Raw genomic sequence first — 17,320 nt, forward strand, 5'->3', positions numbered from 1 at the left:
GTGAGCTACCATTAACTCAGGCAAACTTTCTCAGTGGATGAACCCTTCATGGTCTTGAATTTCTCATACTCTCACTCCTTCCACTCTTCAACTGGATCTTGGGAGTTCAGTCCAGCGCTCCAATGTGGGTCATTGCCTCTGTTTCTATCTGTTGTTGGACAAAGCTTCTATGGTGATATTTAATATAATCATCAGTCTGAATACAGGGTAAGGTCAGTTCAGACACCCTCTCCTCTATTGCTGGAAATGTAGTATAATTACTACATATTTGTGCACATCTGAATCAACACATTCCTTTTTTAAATGTACACGAGCATTATTAAAGAACATAACACTCATTAATTATGCACATCAGGGATGCCAATACAAAATGTTCCATACAGAAAACATTATTATTCAAATAAAGATGTTATTATACTATTTATGAGATGTTTCTAAAAGTTAATAGTGTTTTGAAAATCCTCTTTATTGCTGCCTTCATCTCTTTATTCCTAAATGTATAGATGACTGGATTTAGAAAAGGAGTAAAAACTGCATCAAAAAGAGCAAGAAATTTATCTATTTGAGAGTCAGGATGTGGCCAGGTATAAACAAACAGTGTGGGACCAAAGAATAAAAACACCACAGTGATGTGAGCTGAGAGAGTGGAGAGGGCTTTGGATGAACCTTCTGAAGAATATTTCCAAACACTGAACAGAATGAATATGTAAGAAATGAGAAGCAACAAGAAAGAGCCAACACAGATGAACCCACTGTTGACGGTGACCATGAACTGCAGTTTGTAGGTGTCTGTACATGCCAACTTGAGAAGTCGAGGTAGGTCACAGTAAAAGCTGTCAAATACATTTGGGCCACAGAAGGGTAAGCCAATAACAAAAGCCAGCTGGAACAATGAGTGACTAATGCCCAGGACCCAAGAGGCAGCCAGACATAAAACACACACTCGTGGGCTCATGATGGTCAGGTAGTGCAGAGGCTTACATATGGCCACATATCTGTCAAATGCCATAGCCACAAGCAGCACCATCTCCACACCACCAATGACATGAATAAAGAAGATCTGAGTCATACAGCCTCCAAAGGAGATGACTTTGTACTTTCTAAACAAATCATAAACCATCTTGGGAGAAGTAACAGAACAGGCTGCCAAGTCAATGAAGGAGAGACCTGCCAGGAGGAAGTACATGGGGGAGTGTAAGTGAGGGTCAGTGGTCACGGAGAACACAATGAGGATGTTTCCAGTCATGCTTAGCACATAGAGCACACAGGCGAGCACGAGGAGGAGGAGCTGAATCTCCCGAGAGTGGGTGAGTCCCAGAAACACAAACTCAGACACCACTGTGTGGTTCCCTCCATCCATTGATCCAATCAACTGGTCTGTAGAACCTGGGAACTAAGAAAATGAGTAAGAAAGTAGAATTATTAAGGATTACAGTAATTTAATTATTTGTGCTTGTATTATAACTATAACTACTTAATAAAATTCTTCACATGGGATAAATAATGACGATACTAATGATAGTGAGAATGACAATGGTGTTGCATAAATAACAGCATAATTCAACACAAAGCCTTTCATAACCTAAAATTAATTAGAAAATAACATAAAGCTAAATTTTTTAAACATCTATACTAATAAATGGATTATGCAAGCAAGAAATTCCATTTGTTTACAAATATGAAAGAATGCATGGGAAACTTACTTTTCTCCAAAGGTACAAAAGACACAGTGTTAGTTACATCTGACTATGCCATACACTTCATTCGAATTTTTATATTTTACATAAAACTTATACAAAGAGACTATATAACAGGAAATACTAACTTAAAAAAATTAGTTGTTGAATCTCCATCAGGAAGTGAGAGCTATATGATACTTAAGTTAGAACTGAATTTTTAAAAATAGGCTAAATCATAAGATATAGTTTAAGATTAAATAAATTAAATTTATATAATATATGAAGTTCAGTGACTTTAATGAAGGCATAATGTATTCTTTGTCATGTTGACCAGGCTCCTTATTCTTCTAAGTAATGTCTTTTTAATGTGATTTTAAAAATAAGACCATACTGACCATTTTAAATATACAGCTTAGTGATATTGAATATCACATATTATTACAAAACATATATTCCAAACTTTATCATACAACTTTGAAATGTTATATCTATGCAACAACTCTTAAGCATGACTCCCAAGACCCTTAAGACCCTTTTCTAGTTTCTAATAGCCATTCTACTTTCTATGTCTACCAATTTGACAACTTCATATGTTGAGTACATTTGGAATCACATGGGACCTTGCTTTCTGAAGCTGGTTTGTCTCTTTTATCATAATATACTCCAGATTTGTCAACTGAGTATTTTCTTGTCTGCTTCCAAGTGTAAAAGGTTATACCATGCCTCTACTGCTCATTGCACTACACGGATTATTCTGGAGCCTGTGCCGCATCTGGCCATGCTTTCTCGAAACCTAAGAAATACACAAATGTTTAAGATTTCACACTCTCTTCTGTTAATGTATGCACTGATAAAAGGGTTGGGAATTTTCTGCTGATAAAAAGAAAGCAAGGCTTTCTATGGGAAAATAAAATCACCTAGTAGACACCTAGAACTATTTAACTCTGGCTTTACCATTGTTCAGCTGAAAAATTCCGAGACTCAAAATTACAAATTAAACTTCTCTTATTCCCACTATTAGCAGAACTAGGAACCAGAAGCCAGGACTCTAGATTCTTGACTTATAAATTGCATATTCTCTAAAACATTACCTAAAAATGAAAATCCAAAATCAAAATTTTAAATGTAAAGTATTAAAATTACCAATTCACATATTGACCTAATTTTTCTGTTATTTGCACTGAAATGGTTTGCATGATATTAACAATTAATTTAAAAAATAACCATGACTAATAAAAAATAAAAGTGTCTGTTGCTGCCATACGTCAGAGAATTCTCAACAGAAGAAGTTCAAATGGCCAAAAGACACTTAAGGTCATGCTCAACCTCCTTAGCGATCAGGGAAATGCAAATCAAAACAACTTTGAGATATCATCTTACACCTGTCAGAATGGCTAAAGTCAAAAACACCAAGGATAGCCTTCGCTGGAGAGGCTGTGGAGGAAGGGGTACCCTCATCCATTGCTGGTGGGAATGCAATCTTGTGCAACCACTATGGAAGTCAGTGTTTCGGTTTCTCAGGAAATTCGGGATCAACCTACCCCTGGACCCAGCAATACCACTCTTGGGAATTTACCCAAGAGATGTTCTATCACATGTCAAAAGCATTTGTTCAACTATGTTCATAGCAGTATTATTTGTAATAGCCAGAACCTGGAAACAACCTAGATGCCCTTCAATGGAAGAATGGATGAAGAAAGTATGGAATATATACACACTAGAGTACTACGCTGCTGTAAAAAACAATGACTTCTCGAATTTTGCATGCAAATGGATGGAAATAGAAAACACTATCCTGAGTGAGGTATCCCAGACCCAAAAAGATGAACATGGGATGTACTCACTCATAATTGGTTTCTAGCCATAAATAGGGCTCACGGAGTCTACAATAGGCGAATCTAAAGAAGCTAAGTAAGAAGGTGAACCCAAGGAAAAACATATAGTTATCCTCTTGGATAAGGGAAGTAGACAAAATTGCCGGGGAGAAAAGTGGGATCTTGGGGGTGGGGTGGGATGAGGTTTAGGGGAGATGGGGAGAGAAAAGGTAGAAGGGAAGGAGGGGGGACTTGGGGAAACAGGAGGATCGGGATAAAGGAAGGTTGGATAGGGGAGCATGGAACCACAATTCTTAGTTAAGGGACCCACTTTAGGGTGGGCAGGAGACTTGACTCTAGAGGGGCTCCCAGGTGCCCAAGCTGAGGTCCCCAGATAGTTCCCTGGGCAGCTGAGGATAGGGAACCTGAAATGACCATACCCTAGAGCAATACTGACGAATATATTGCATATCATCCTAGAACTCGCATCTGGCGATGGATGGAGATAGAGACAGAGACCCACACTGGACCACTGGACTGAGCTCCCAAGGTCCCAATGAGGAGCAGAAAGAGTGAGAACATGAGCAAAGATGTCGGGACCACGAGGAGTGCACCCACCCTCTGAGACAGTGGAGATGATCTACTGGGAGCTCACCAAGACCAGCTGGACTGTTACCAAAAAAAGCATGGGATAAAACTGGACTCTCGGAACATGGCGAACAATGAGGGCTGATGAGACGCCAAGGACAATGGCATGCGGTTTTGATCCTACGCAATGTGCTGGCTTGGTGGGAGCCTAGCCAGTCTGGATGTTCACCTTCCTAGATATGGATGGAGGGGGGAGGACCTAGGACTTACCACAGGGCAGGGAACCCTGACAGCTCTTTGGACTGGAAAGGGAGGGGGAGAGGAGTGGGTGGAAGGGGAGAGGGGTGGGAGGAGGGGGAGAAGAGTGGGAGGAGGGGGAGAAGAGTGGGAGGAGGGGGAGGGAAATGGGAGGCTGGTGGGAGGAGGTGGAAATTTGTTTTTTTTTTCTTTTCTTTATCCTCCTTTTATCAATAAAAAAAGGAAAAAAAAAGAAAAAAAATCACAGTGGTTAAAAATATTGAAGGAATATTTGTTATTGGAATGTCTTTTCTACCTCCACATTATTAATCTTCTAAAAATATTCAACGTCCATAGTCATCATGAATATACAAATCAAAAACTACACTGAAATTTCATCTCACCACAATCAAAACAACTGTCATGGGGGAAAACTACAAGTACAATGATAAAATGCATGGGGAAAGGAACCCTTAGTCACTATTGTGCTAACAAAAAATGGTCCAGACACTATGCAAATAAGTATGCAAGCTCTTCACAAGTTAAAATAAGTATTTCTATATATATTCTTGTTATATACTCACAGAGGAAAATCTCACCGTGCTCCAGAGATATTTGAATGCTTGTGAATATTGTGTCATTACACATACCGAGGTATGAAACTGACATAAGTGCCCCTTAATAAATTAATAAATAAATGGAATGTGTTAAGTGTACACAATTGGCTTTTACTAAGAGAAAAGTATTATACTGTTTTCAGGAAAATTGATGAAACTGCTTCTGATTGGGAGTAAAATAACCGAGACACAGAAGGACAAATATTGCACAGTTTCTATTTTATACATATAGAGAGCTAAACCTGGAACTAAAAGAAGGAATAATTAAGGGTGTAGAAGAAGAATATGACAAGGAGTGTAGGGAGAGCCTAATAAAGGATAGTACAAGAGGTAAATATAGTCAACGTACTGGCTTTGGGGGAACCTAGGCAGTTTGGATGCTCACCTTACTAGACCTGGATGGAGGTGGGTGGTCCATTGGACTTCCCATAGGGCAGGGAACCCTGATTGCTCTTTGGGCTGACGAGGGAGGGGGACTTGATTGGGAGAGGAGGAGGGAAATGGGAGGCGGTGGCAGGGAAGAGACAGAAATCTTTAATAAATTAATAAATAAATAAAAAGAAGCCAATGTGTAGTGAACAGAAGACCCTATAATAGTATAACATACATATGCACTTAGAAGATGCAAAATTTTGATGATTCAGACAACCCTCATAAATTTCTACCTCTCTTCTTGAATACCTCTAACAAGAGAAAATGTAGGGAATGTTTTGTTACAGTAGAGCAATGAGTGGCATGGATTTTGAAATCTCCCCAGACTTTTAAATTACTCTCTACTTGCTCTCTAAGCATGGTAAAGTATTGGTGGAATTTTTTGAAAAACATACAACATTCATTTATCATGTCTATTCATCATTTAGTACTTTTTGGACATAGCCACATATAGAACATAGCCACACATGATGGAAACACATACACAATCTAATAATTAATAGTGAGTGCATAAGGCAAGTCAAGGCAAATGTAAACTTAACTCTTTTGATTCTTAATCCAATGAAAAATTTTATTAAATTATTTTGTTATTAGAATGTATTCGCTGGGGATGTACTGTTTACTTGGTGCTTTAAAAACAGCTTCTACTGACATTTGTGTAAATAGAGATGGCATGGCCACTGTTCCAGAAGCACCATAGACTCTGAAAAGCCTAATCAAAGCACAAGGAGACACTTGCAGTTGGCTGATCAGAGAACTGAATTTTGAAAAGCTAGTATTGAATAACAATTTGATAAATGAAAATATTTAAAGATAAAACTTGATAAGTCCTTTTGAGAGGAAGATAAGTATCAGAAATGACAGTCGAGTTCAAGACACTCTGGGACAAGGATGAGAGCATACGTTAAAGTAAGCATAGAACTGTTTGGAACACTGGAAAACAAAATTAAAGACAGTTTTATAACGTTGTTTGGGCTTAGGCTTTAAGATGACTATGCACTGTTAACAAATTAACTCAAGATAGTGAACTTAGACTGTTGAGAGAGGAATTAATAAGACCAGTGTTCATGGAAGATGATCATCACATTGGTGTATTAACTCTAAGGACAAAATAAGTAGTTACCCCAATTTCCCAGCAATAGCAGTGTATACTTGGACAAATAATCTTCATCACACAATCAATACAATCTCCACCCCTAAAACAGAGACACTGTATCTTCTGATATTGTTACTATTCTTCCCTTACCTACCTTTTGTGGTAAGGGAACAAAAACAACAATGTTATTACAGATTGAGATGTGATCTGTCCCAGGCACTCTGCAGGACTATTGGAGACATGTTAGTATGGATGTTAACTGTAACTCTAGAAGGAAGTGACCAAATAGTGCCACAGAGATCTGAGATTGTTTGAGAGACTGAAATCACATGGCCTAAAGAATTATCCCACAGGAATATTTGTATTTTCCCATGGTGGCCAGGTAGAGAAGCTGTTAATGGGAGAAATAGACTTGTAAATCCCCTATGAGAAGACACTTTGCTATTTAGAAATATTTTGAAAATTACTTCATTTGTTGGCATTTTTCCTTTTTTATTCTTTGAAACTTGCACATATATCTACAATATAATGTATCCAACAACATTTTAAGCTTTCAAGCTTTAAATTACTCAAATTTTTCCAACATTATGGTTTTTTGTTCTTAAATTAACCAATGGATCCACTTAATGTTGTCCATATGTTCAAGGCTATGAGGTGACTTAATGGAGCAAGGACAAATGATCAGTGATCACAGTCTCAGAGAAGAATATTTCTCCCTTCCCTATCAGCTATCATCTGCCCATAGTTCCCTTGCTGGAGGTAGAGACTTGTGAGCACTTTCCCCATTTAGGCTAGAATTTTGACTGACTTGATCTTATATAGATTTGGGACAGGTATTAACAGACTCTGGAGTTCATTAATGTAACAGCAGTGTCAAGTTCATAGGATTCCTCCTCATCATCCATCTCTTATGCTCTTTCTGCTTTCACTTCCAAGAAATTCTCTGAGCCTTGGCCACACATATGAGGGATTCAGAAGCACTCACTACATGGCAACATATAGCCACTACACTTTCCTAAGATCCAGAGAGAGCAACAGAATCAAGGAATGGAATACCCACCCAACAAAGACAAGAACAAATATCAATATCTATAATTCCAAACCCAGATGCCACAATCATTAACACACAAGACAATATGTTTTCACCAAAACTCAAAAGCTTCTAAGAGACAACAGCCCAGACTACTAGACCTAGAAAAACTTCCAGTCACAATAGATGCAGAAAACAAAACATTCCACAAGCAAAAAACAAATTTTAAATACTAAGTGTCTACAAATCCAACTCTACAGAAGCCTCTCAAGAAAAACTTTAACCTGAAACGGTCAACCACATCCAAGAAAGCACAAAGAATAAATAACCCTAGACCAGTAAATCAAAAAGGAAGGAACCAATACCATATCAACAAATCATAAGGAATCACCAAACTTATCATTGATAACCTTCAGTTTTAATGTTCTCAATTACCTAATAAAAAGACACAGACTAACAGACTATATTAGAAAAAAAGATTTATTCTTCTGCTATATCCTGGAAACATATTTCACCTATTCTTTTTCTAATGAGAGACAGAAAGGGAGTGGATCTGGAGAGGGTTGGGGTGAAAAAGAAACTGGTAGGTGTAGAAGAAAGGGAAACTATAACGGCGATATATTATATGAAAAAGAGTCTATTTTAAACAAAAGAAAACAGGGGAAAAATAAAGAATTTCCTTATGACACTCTGGATATCCTTGGTGTCTATTGCTATGTCATCCTTTTTATCTCTAATTTTATTAATTTGTAGCTCTTTTCTCTGTGTTATAGTTAATTTTGATAAAGGTTTATCAATATTACTAATGTTCTCAAAACATTAACTTTTCATTTCATCATTCTTTGTATCTTTGTTATTGTTTCTTTTTTATTGATTTTAACCTGAGTTTGATTATTTCTTACCATCTACTTTTTTAGGTGTTATTTTTTAACGTACAGAATTGACATAAAAATAGACATGCTGACCAATGGAAGCAGGTTGAAACGGAAGCATACATACACACACCTGTAGACACTTGATTTTTTCAAATGAAGCCAGAAACACACTGGAAAAATTAGAACATTTTCAATAAATTGTGCTGGTCAAACTGAGTGACATCATGTAGAATAATGCAAATAGATCCATCTTTATGATCACACTGCATAAACCTCAACTCCATATGAACCATGAACCTCAACATAAGATTAGATATTCTGACTCTGACAGGAGGGAAAGTGGAGAACAGTCTTAAATTCATTGGCACAAGAAAAGACTTTCTGGTCAGGAAATCAACAGCACAGGCACTAAGAACAATAGTTAATAAGTGGACTCTCATGAAAGTGAAAACCTTCTGTATGGCAAAGGACATCTCCATTAAAACAAAGTGACAGGCTGCAGAGCATCAGAAAAGCAAGTAATCCAAGTTAAAATGAGGTACAGGACTAAGCAGAGAGTTCTCAAAAAATGAAGCACAAATGGCTGAAAAACACTTTAAAAATGGTCAGCATTCCTAGTCATTACAGAAAGGTAAATAAAACTATTTTGACAATTCTTTTTACACCTTCCAGAATGGCCAAGATTAATAAAACAAATGACAGTTTATGGGGATGAGGGAAAAGTGGCTCGCTGATTCTTTGCTAAAAGGAATATAAACTTGTCTAGCTATTGTGAAAATCAGTGACAATTCTTCAGGAATCTGGGACTAGATCTACCTCAGGACCCAAACGATGCTTCATTCTAATTAAAAAAAATACTTGCTCAACCATTTCCATTGCTGCTGTACTCATAATAGCCAGAAATTGGATACAGTTTAGATGTCCATCAACATATTAACAGATAATGAAAGTGGTACATTTACAAAATTAAAAAAATTGTTAAAAAAAACAAAATTATAAAATCCACAGATAAATTGATGGAGATATAAAAAATTCATCCTGAGTTAGGTGACCCAGACCCATAAAGACAAAAATTATATTTGTTTTCTTCTATGTGGATGTTAGTTTTTAAGACTTTGAAAAGCATGCTATAATACATATCAACCAAAGAAGGTAGGAATAGAGTAAAGAAGTAGAAGGAAAGAGCGAATCTCCCAAGGAAGGGATGCAGAATATATAGGTACAGGGAGATGTAGGAGAGACTGAAACAAGAGCAATAAGAAAGAGGGAGTTAAGGGAGGGAATCTGGGAGAGACAACTATAACTAAGGGCCATTCTAGATGTCATATGGAAACCTAGTATTGTAGAATCTTTATATATGTGTGTGTGTGTGTCTGTGTGTGTGTTAAACACATATATTTTTAAAAATCTAAGTAGAATTACAAAATAATAGGGGAAACAATGCCCCAACTAGACTAGACCTCTGCTACCACCAATTAAGACCTCTAATGCCAACTATGGGTTATATCTAGTTGAGTCATTTGGCCCATGAAAACACCAAAACATCTCAGCTATTAATAAGGCTATTGAATATTCTTTACACATTGATGGTAAGGCCCTGTTACTGAAAAAAAAAACACTTACATATCTTACTGATTACAAAGTAGAGCTGGTGAATAACTAGAACCTTCAGCCAAACTGAAAAGTATTTGTGGTACGAGGAGGTAATCTTCACACTACTAAAAAGAGAAAGGTAAACACCAACCTAGCTTCAAACCATTCAATCTACAAAGGTGACCTGTTTGCATATTATGATGGTGGAATAGTGGCACAAGTGTTGTGGGAGAAACTAACCACTCTTTCTGGATGAGATAAAATCCATACCTGATCATGCCCTGATGGCCAAGAAACCTGACACAGGATAGGCCATGGACCTAGGGGAAAATCAAATGCTATTGTACTGCTAAAGGAGCATAGCAATGAATAGACTCCTAAAAACATTCTGCTATATTCGTGGGTAAGTATTTTGCTGAACCTCCATCAGAGAAACTTCCTCTTATGGTAGATGGGAACTAATAAAAAGACCCACAACTAGACAATGTGTAGAGAATGCAAGACTTTGGAATAGTCCTAAATAAAATGTTTTTTTTATCAAACCCCACCTTCTCAGGGATCTATGCAAAAGAGGAGGCAGAAAAATTGTAAGAGCCAGAGAGGATATATGCTACGAAGGAAACTGTCTTCTAGACACCACAGACATAACATGCTAATGAATTCACAGAGACTTTTAAAACATGTACAAGTCTATGCAAGTTAAAGCCAGATGGGGTGCCAGTGATAGAGGGGGAAATGGTCACATGATCCCAGCCCTAACCTATCTATCTGCATTTGAAATGAAAATTTATTTTACCCCAGTGGAGTCTCACTGGGTATATATTTTTTTAATTTTTTTATTGATAAAAGGCGAATAAAGAAAAGAAAGAAAAAAACAAATTTCCACCTCCTCCCAGCCTCCCATTTCCCTCCCCCTCCTCCCACTCTTCTCCCCCTCCTCCCACTCTTCTCCCCCTCCTCCCACCCCTCTCCCCTTCCCCCCACAGTCCAAAGAGCTGTCAGGGTTCCCTGCCCTGTGGTAAGTCCTAGGTCCTCCCCCCTCAATCCATATCTAGGAAGGTGAACATCCAGACTGGCTAGGCTCCCACCAAGCTAGCACATTGCTTAGGATCAAAACCGCATGCCATTGTCCTTGGCGTCTCATCAGCCCTCATTGTTCGCCATGTTCCGAGAGTCCAGTTTTATCCCATGCTTTTTTTGGTAACAGTCCAGCTGGTCTTGGTGAGCTCCCAGTAGATCATCTCCACTGTCTCAGAGGGTGGGTGCACTCCTCGTGGTCCCGACATCTTTGCTCATGTTCTCACTCTTTCTGCTCCTCGTTGGGACCTTGGGAGCTCAGTCCAGTGCTCCAGTGTGGGTCTCTCTCTCTATCTCCATCCATCGCCAGATGCAAGTTCTAGGATGATATGCAATATATTCATCAGTATTGCTCTAGGGTAGGGTCATTTCAGGTTCCCTATCCTCAGCTGCCCAGGGAACTAACTGGGGACCTCAGCTTGGGCACCTGGGAGCCCCTCTAGGGTCAAGTCTCCTGCCCACCCTAAAGTGGGTCCCTTAACTAAGAATTGTGGTTCCGTGCTCCCCTATCCAACCTTCCTTTATCCCGATCCTCCTGTTTCCCCAAGTCCCCCTTCCTTCCCTTCTACCTTTTCTCTCCCCATTTCCCCTAACCCCCATCCCACCCCACCCCCAAGATCCCACTTTTCTCCCCGGCAATTTTGTCTACTTCTCTTATCCAAGAGGATAACCATATGTTTTTCCTTGGGTTCACCTTCTTACTTAGCTTCTTTAGATTCGCCTATTGTAGACTCCGTGAACCCTATTTATGGCTAGAAACCAATTATGAGTGAGTACATCCCATGTTCATCTTTTTGGGTCTGGGATACCTCACTCAGGATAGTGTTTTCTATTTCCATCCATTTGCATGCAAAATTCGAGAAGTCATTGTTTTTTACAGCAGCGTAGTACTCTAGTGTGTATATATTCCATACTTTCTTCATCCATTCTTCCATTGAAGGGCATCTAGGTTGTTTCCAGGTTCTGGCTATTACAAATAATACTGCTATGAACATAGTTAAACAAATGCTTTTGACATGTGATAGAGCATCTCTTGGGTAAATTCCCAAGAGTGGTATTGCTGGGTCCAGGGGTAGGTTGATCCCGAATTTCCTGAGAAACCGAAACACTGACTTCCACAGTGGTTGCACGAGATTGCATTCCCACCAGCAATGGATGAGGGTACCCCTTCCTCCACAGCCTCTCCAGCAAAAGCAATCCTCGGTGTTTTTGACTTTAGCCAATCTGACAGGTGTAAGATGATATCTCAAAGTTGTTTTGATTTGCATTTCCCTGATCGCTAAGGAGGTTGAGCATGACCTTGAGTGTCTTTTGGCCATTTGAACTTCTTCTGTTGAGAATTTTCTGTTCAGATCAGCGCCCCATTTTTTAATTGGGTTAATTAGCATTTTAAAGTCTAGTTTCTTGAGTTCTTTATATATTTTGGAGATCAGACCTTTGTCTGTTGCGGGGTTGGTGAAGATCTTCTCCCAGTCAGTAGGTTCCCTTTGTGTCTTAGTGACAGTGTCCTTTGCTTTACAGAAGCTTCTCAGTTTTAGTAGGTCCCATTTATTCAATGTTTCCCTTAATGTCTGTGCTTCTGGGGTTATACCTAAGAAGCGATCGTCTGTGCCCATCTGTTGTAGGGTATTTCCCACTTTCTCTTCTATCAGATTCAGTGTTTTCGGGCTGATATTGAGGTCTTTAATCCATTTGGACTTGGGTTTTGTGCACGGTGATAGATATGGGTCTATTTTCATTCTTCTACAGGTTGACATCCAGTTGTGCCAGCACCATTTGTTGAAGATGCTTTCTTTCTTCCCATGTATACTTTTAGCTCCTTTATCGAAAACGAGGTGTTCATAGGTTTGTGGGATAAAGTCCGGGTCTTCTATACGATTCCGTTGGTCGACTTCTCTGTTTTTATGCCAGTACCACCCTGTTTTCATTACTGTAGCTCTGTAATAGAGTTTGAAGTCAGGGATGGTAATGCCTCCAGAAGATCCTTTATTGTATAGGATTGTTTTGGCTATCCTGGGTTTTTTGTTTTTCCATATAAAGTTGATTATTGTCCTCTCCAAATCTGTGAAGAATTTTGATGGGATCTTGATGGGGATTGCATTGAATCTATAAATTGCCTTTGGTAGAATTGCCATTTTTACTATGTTGATCCTCCCAATCCAAGAGCAAGGGATGTCCATCCATTTTTTGGTATCCTCTTCAATTTCTTTCTTCAATGCCTTAAAGTTCTTGTCAAATAGATCTTTCACTTCCTTGGTTAGATTTACCCCAAGATATTTTATGCTGTTTGTGGCTATCGTGAATGGAGAAGCTTCTCTGATTTCCCTCTCTGTGTCCATATCCTTTGAGTATAAGAGGGCAACTGATTTTTTGGAGTTGATCTTGTATCCTGCCACATTACTAAAGGTGTTTATCAGCTGTAATAGTTCTTTGGTGGAATTTTGGGGGTCGCTTATATACACTATCATATCATCTGCGAATAACGAAAGTTTAACTTCTTCCTTTCCAATTCGAATCCCCTTGATCCCATTATGCTGTCTTATTGCTATTGCTAGAACTTCCAGCACTATATTGAAGTGGTATGGCGAAAGTGGGCAGCCTTGTCATGTTCCTGAGTTAAGCGGGATGGCTTTGAGTTTCTCTCCGTTTAATTTGATGTTAGCTGTTGGCTTGCTGTATATAGCTTTTATTATATTTAGGTATGACCCTTGTATCCCTAATTTCTCCAAGACTTTTAAGATAAATGGATGTTGAATTTTGTCAAATGCTTTTTCAGCATCAAATGAAATGATCATATGGTTTTTTTCTTTCAGTTTATTTATATGATGGATTACATTGATAGATTTTCGTATGTTGAACCAGCCCTGCATCTCAGGAATGAAGCCTACTTGATCATAATGGATAATTTTTCGGATGTGTTCTTGGATTTGGTTTGCCAGTATTTTGTTGAGGATTTTTGCGTCGATATTCATGAGTGAGATCGGCCTGTAATTCTCTTTCTTGGTTGAGTCTTTGTGTGGTTTTGGTATCAGAGTAACTGTAGCTTCATAAAAGGAATTTGGTAATGACCCTTCTGTTTCTATATTGTGGAATACATTGAGGAGTATAGGTATTAGGTCTTCTTGGAAGTTCTGGTAGAATTCCGCATTGAAACCATCTGGGCCTGGGCTTTTTTTGGTAGGGAGGTTTTTGATGACAGCTTCTAGTTCTTCGTGACTGACAAGTCTGTTTAGATTGTTCACCTGGTCCTGATTTAATTTTGGTAAATCGTATTTATCTAAAAAAGTGTCCATTTCTTTTACATTTTCCAGTTTAGTGGCATACAAGCTTTTGTAGTAAGATCTAATGACTCTCTGAATTTCCTCTGTGTTTGTGGTTATGTCCCCCTTTTCATTTCTGATCTTATTAATTTGCAAATTTTCTCTCTGCCGTTTGACTAGTTTGGATAGGGGTTTGTCAATCTTGTTGATTTTCTCCAGGAACCAGCTTCTTGATTCATTGATTCTTTGGATTGTTTTCTGTGTTTCTATTTTGTTGATTTCAGCCCTCAGTTTGATTATTTCCAGTCTTCTACTCCTCCTAGGTGAGTCTGCTTCTTTTTTTTCTAGAGCTTTCAGGTGGGCTGTTAAGTCTCCAATATGTGCTTTCTCTGTTTTCTTTAAGTGGGCACTTAGTGCTATGAACTTTCCTCTTAGGACTGCTTTCATAGTGTCCCATAAGTTTGAGTATGTTGTTTCTTTATTTCCTTGAATTCAAGGAAGACTTTATTTTCTTTCTTTATTTCTTCCTTAATCCAGGTATGGTTCAGTAGTTGTCTCTTCAGTTTCCATGAGTTTGTAGGCTTTCTGGGGGTAGCATTGTTGTTGAATTCTAACTTTAATCCATGGCCATCTGATAAGACACAGGTGGTTAGTAATATTTTTTGTAGCTGTGTAAGTTAGCTTTGTTACCGAGTATGTGGTCAATTTTCGAGAAGGTTCCTTGAGCTGCAGAGAAAAAGGTATATTCTTTCCTCTTTGGGTGGAATATTCTATAGATGTCTGTTAAGTCCATTTGCTTCATTACCTCCATTAATTCTCAAATTTCTCTGTTAGGTTTCTGTCTGATTGACCTGTCCATTGGTGAGAGAGGAGTGTTGAAGTCTCCTACTATTAGTGTGTGCGGTTTGATGGCTGCCTTGAATTTTAGCAATGTTTCTTTTACGTACGTGGGTGCTTTTATATTAGGGGCATAGATATTCAGGATTGAGACTTCTTCCTAATGAATTGTTCCTGTTATGAGTATAAAATGTCCCTCTCCATCTCTTCTGATTGATTTAAGTTTGAAGTCAACTTTGTTAGAAATTAGTATGGCCACGCCTGCTTGTTTCTTAGGTCCATTTGCTTGATAAGCCTTTTCCCAGCCCTTTACTCTGAGTAGGTGCCTGTCTTTGTGGTTGAGGTGTGTTTCTTGTAGACAGCAGAATGTTGGATCCTGATTTCGTATCCAATCTCTTAGCCTGTGCCTTTTTATAGGTGAGTTGAGCCCATTGACATTAAGTGATATTAATGACCAGTGGTTGTTAACTCCGGTCACTTTTTTAGTAGTAGGGTTTGTGTGTTTCCCTTCTTTGAGTTGCACTGGTGAAGGGTCTCTAGATGTCTGAGTTATTGAGGTCTTTGTTGGACTCCTTGGTTAGTGATTTTCCTTCTATTATTTTCTGTAAGGCTGGATTTGTGGCTATGTATTGTGTGAATTTGTTTTTATCCTGGAAAATTTTGTTTTCTCCATTTATGGTGAACGAAAGCTTGGCTGGATATAGTAGTCTGGGCTTGCATCCATGGTCTCTTAGTTTTTGCAGTACATCTATCCAGGACCTTCTGGCTTTCATGGTTTCCATAGAGAAGTCAGGTGTAAGTCTGATAGGTTTACCTTTATAAGTAAGTTGGCCTTTTTCCTTTGCGGCTCTTAATATTCTTTCTTTATTCTGTATATTTTGTGCTTTGATTATTATATGGCGAGGGGATGTTTTTTTTTTTTTTTGATCCAGCCTATTTGGGGTTCTGTATGCCTCTTGAACCTTCATAGGTACATCCTTCTTCAGGTTGGGAAAGTTTTCTTCTATAATTTTGTTAAGTATATTTTCTGGACCGTTGAGCTGCACTTCTTCTCCTTCTTCTACTCCTATTATTCTTAGGTTTGGTCTTTTTATTGTGTCCCATATTTCCTGAATGTTTTGTGATGAGAGTTTGTTGGACTTGCTGTTTTCTTTGATCAGTGCGTTTATTTTCTCTATGTTATCCTCAGACTCTGAGATTCTTTCTTCTATCTCTTGTATTCTGCTGGTTATGCTTGTTTCTGTAGTCTCTATTCGTTTACCTAGATTTTCCATGTCCAGCCGGCCCTCTGTTTGTGTTTTCTTCTTTGCCTTCATTTCAGTTTTCAAATCATGAACTGTTTCCATTATCTGCTTGATTGTTTTTCCTTGCTTTCCTAGGGTATCATTCACTGATTTACTCAATTCCTCGAACTTTCTGTTATACTTCTCCTCCATTTCTATAAGGGCGTTTTTTATATGCTGTTTAAGGGTGTCAATCCCTGTCATGAAGTCAGCTTTTTCTCCTTCTTCTTGATTAAGGTGTTCATGTCCTCCTGTTGTGAGGTCGCTGGCTTCTGGTGGTTTTGTGTTGTTTTTCAGATTGTTGGGTGAATTCTTGCATTGGCGTCTCCCCATCTCTTCCTCCCAATATTCTCCTATGGATCTTCTTTTACAGGATCAGGTCTTCTTGCCAACTTTTGAAACTTCCCAGTGATGTCACTCCCCCGTGATGTTTCTCCTGGAGTCCAGATTGGATCTCCTTGCTGCTTGGTTAGCTTGCAAACAAAGGGCCCACCCTGCTTGCTGCAGGCAGGTTATGGAGACAAAGGAGCTACCACCTTCCCCTTTGCAGTCACCTTCGGGTTCAGTCCCAGCGCCCAGGCAGGCTGAGCATGGAGGCGCTCTGCCCCAAGAAGGGAGGGATGGAGGGAGACAGGGGGTAGGGGGATCTGGATGTAAGCTGGATGGGATAGGAATAGCGAGGAGGTACCGGGCAGTGTAGCCCTGTAGGTTGATCGGGAAGTGTAGGCGGGCTGTTCCCGGGTGCCGCAGCCCTCACTCACCACAATGATGTTTCACTAGGTGTCCTGATCGAAACTCCTAGCTGCTTGGTTCGCTCACAGACAAAGGGCCCACCCTGCTTGCTGCAGGCGGGCTATGGGGACAAAGGAGCTACTGAGCTCCCCTTTACCCTCTGCTTTGGG

General features: G+C 39.1%; 1 protein-coding gene across 1 annotated transcript; it reads right to left on the minus strand.

Annotated features, from left to right (window-relative positions):
• Positions 1–421: 421 nt before the first annotated feature.
• Positions 422–1,360, minus strand: LOC142844837 (olfactory receptor 4F3/4F16/4F29-like). The gene has a single exon (XM_075963638.1). The coding sequence runs from the start codon at positions 1,358–1,360 to the stop codon at positions 422–424; it is 939 nt and encodes a 312-aa protein (XP_075819753.1).
• Between the last annotated feature and the right edge of the window lie 15,960 nt (positions 1,361–17,320).

The sequence above is a fragment of the Microtus pennsylvanicus genome, chromosome 2 (assembly GCF_037038515.1).
Source record: "Microtus pennsylvanicus isolate mMicPen1 chromosome 2, mMicPen1.hap1, whole genome shotgun sequence".
Taxonomy (NCBI): domain Eukaryota; kingdom Metazoa; phylum Chordata; class Mammalia; order Rodentia; family Cricetidae; genus Microtus; species Microtus pennsylvanicus.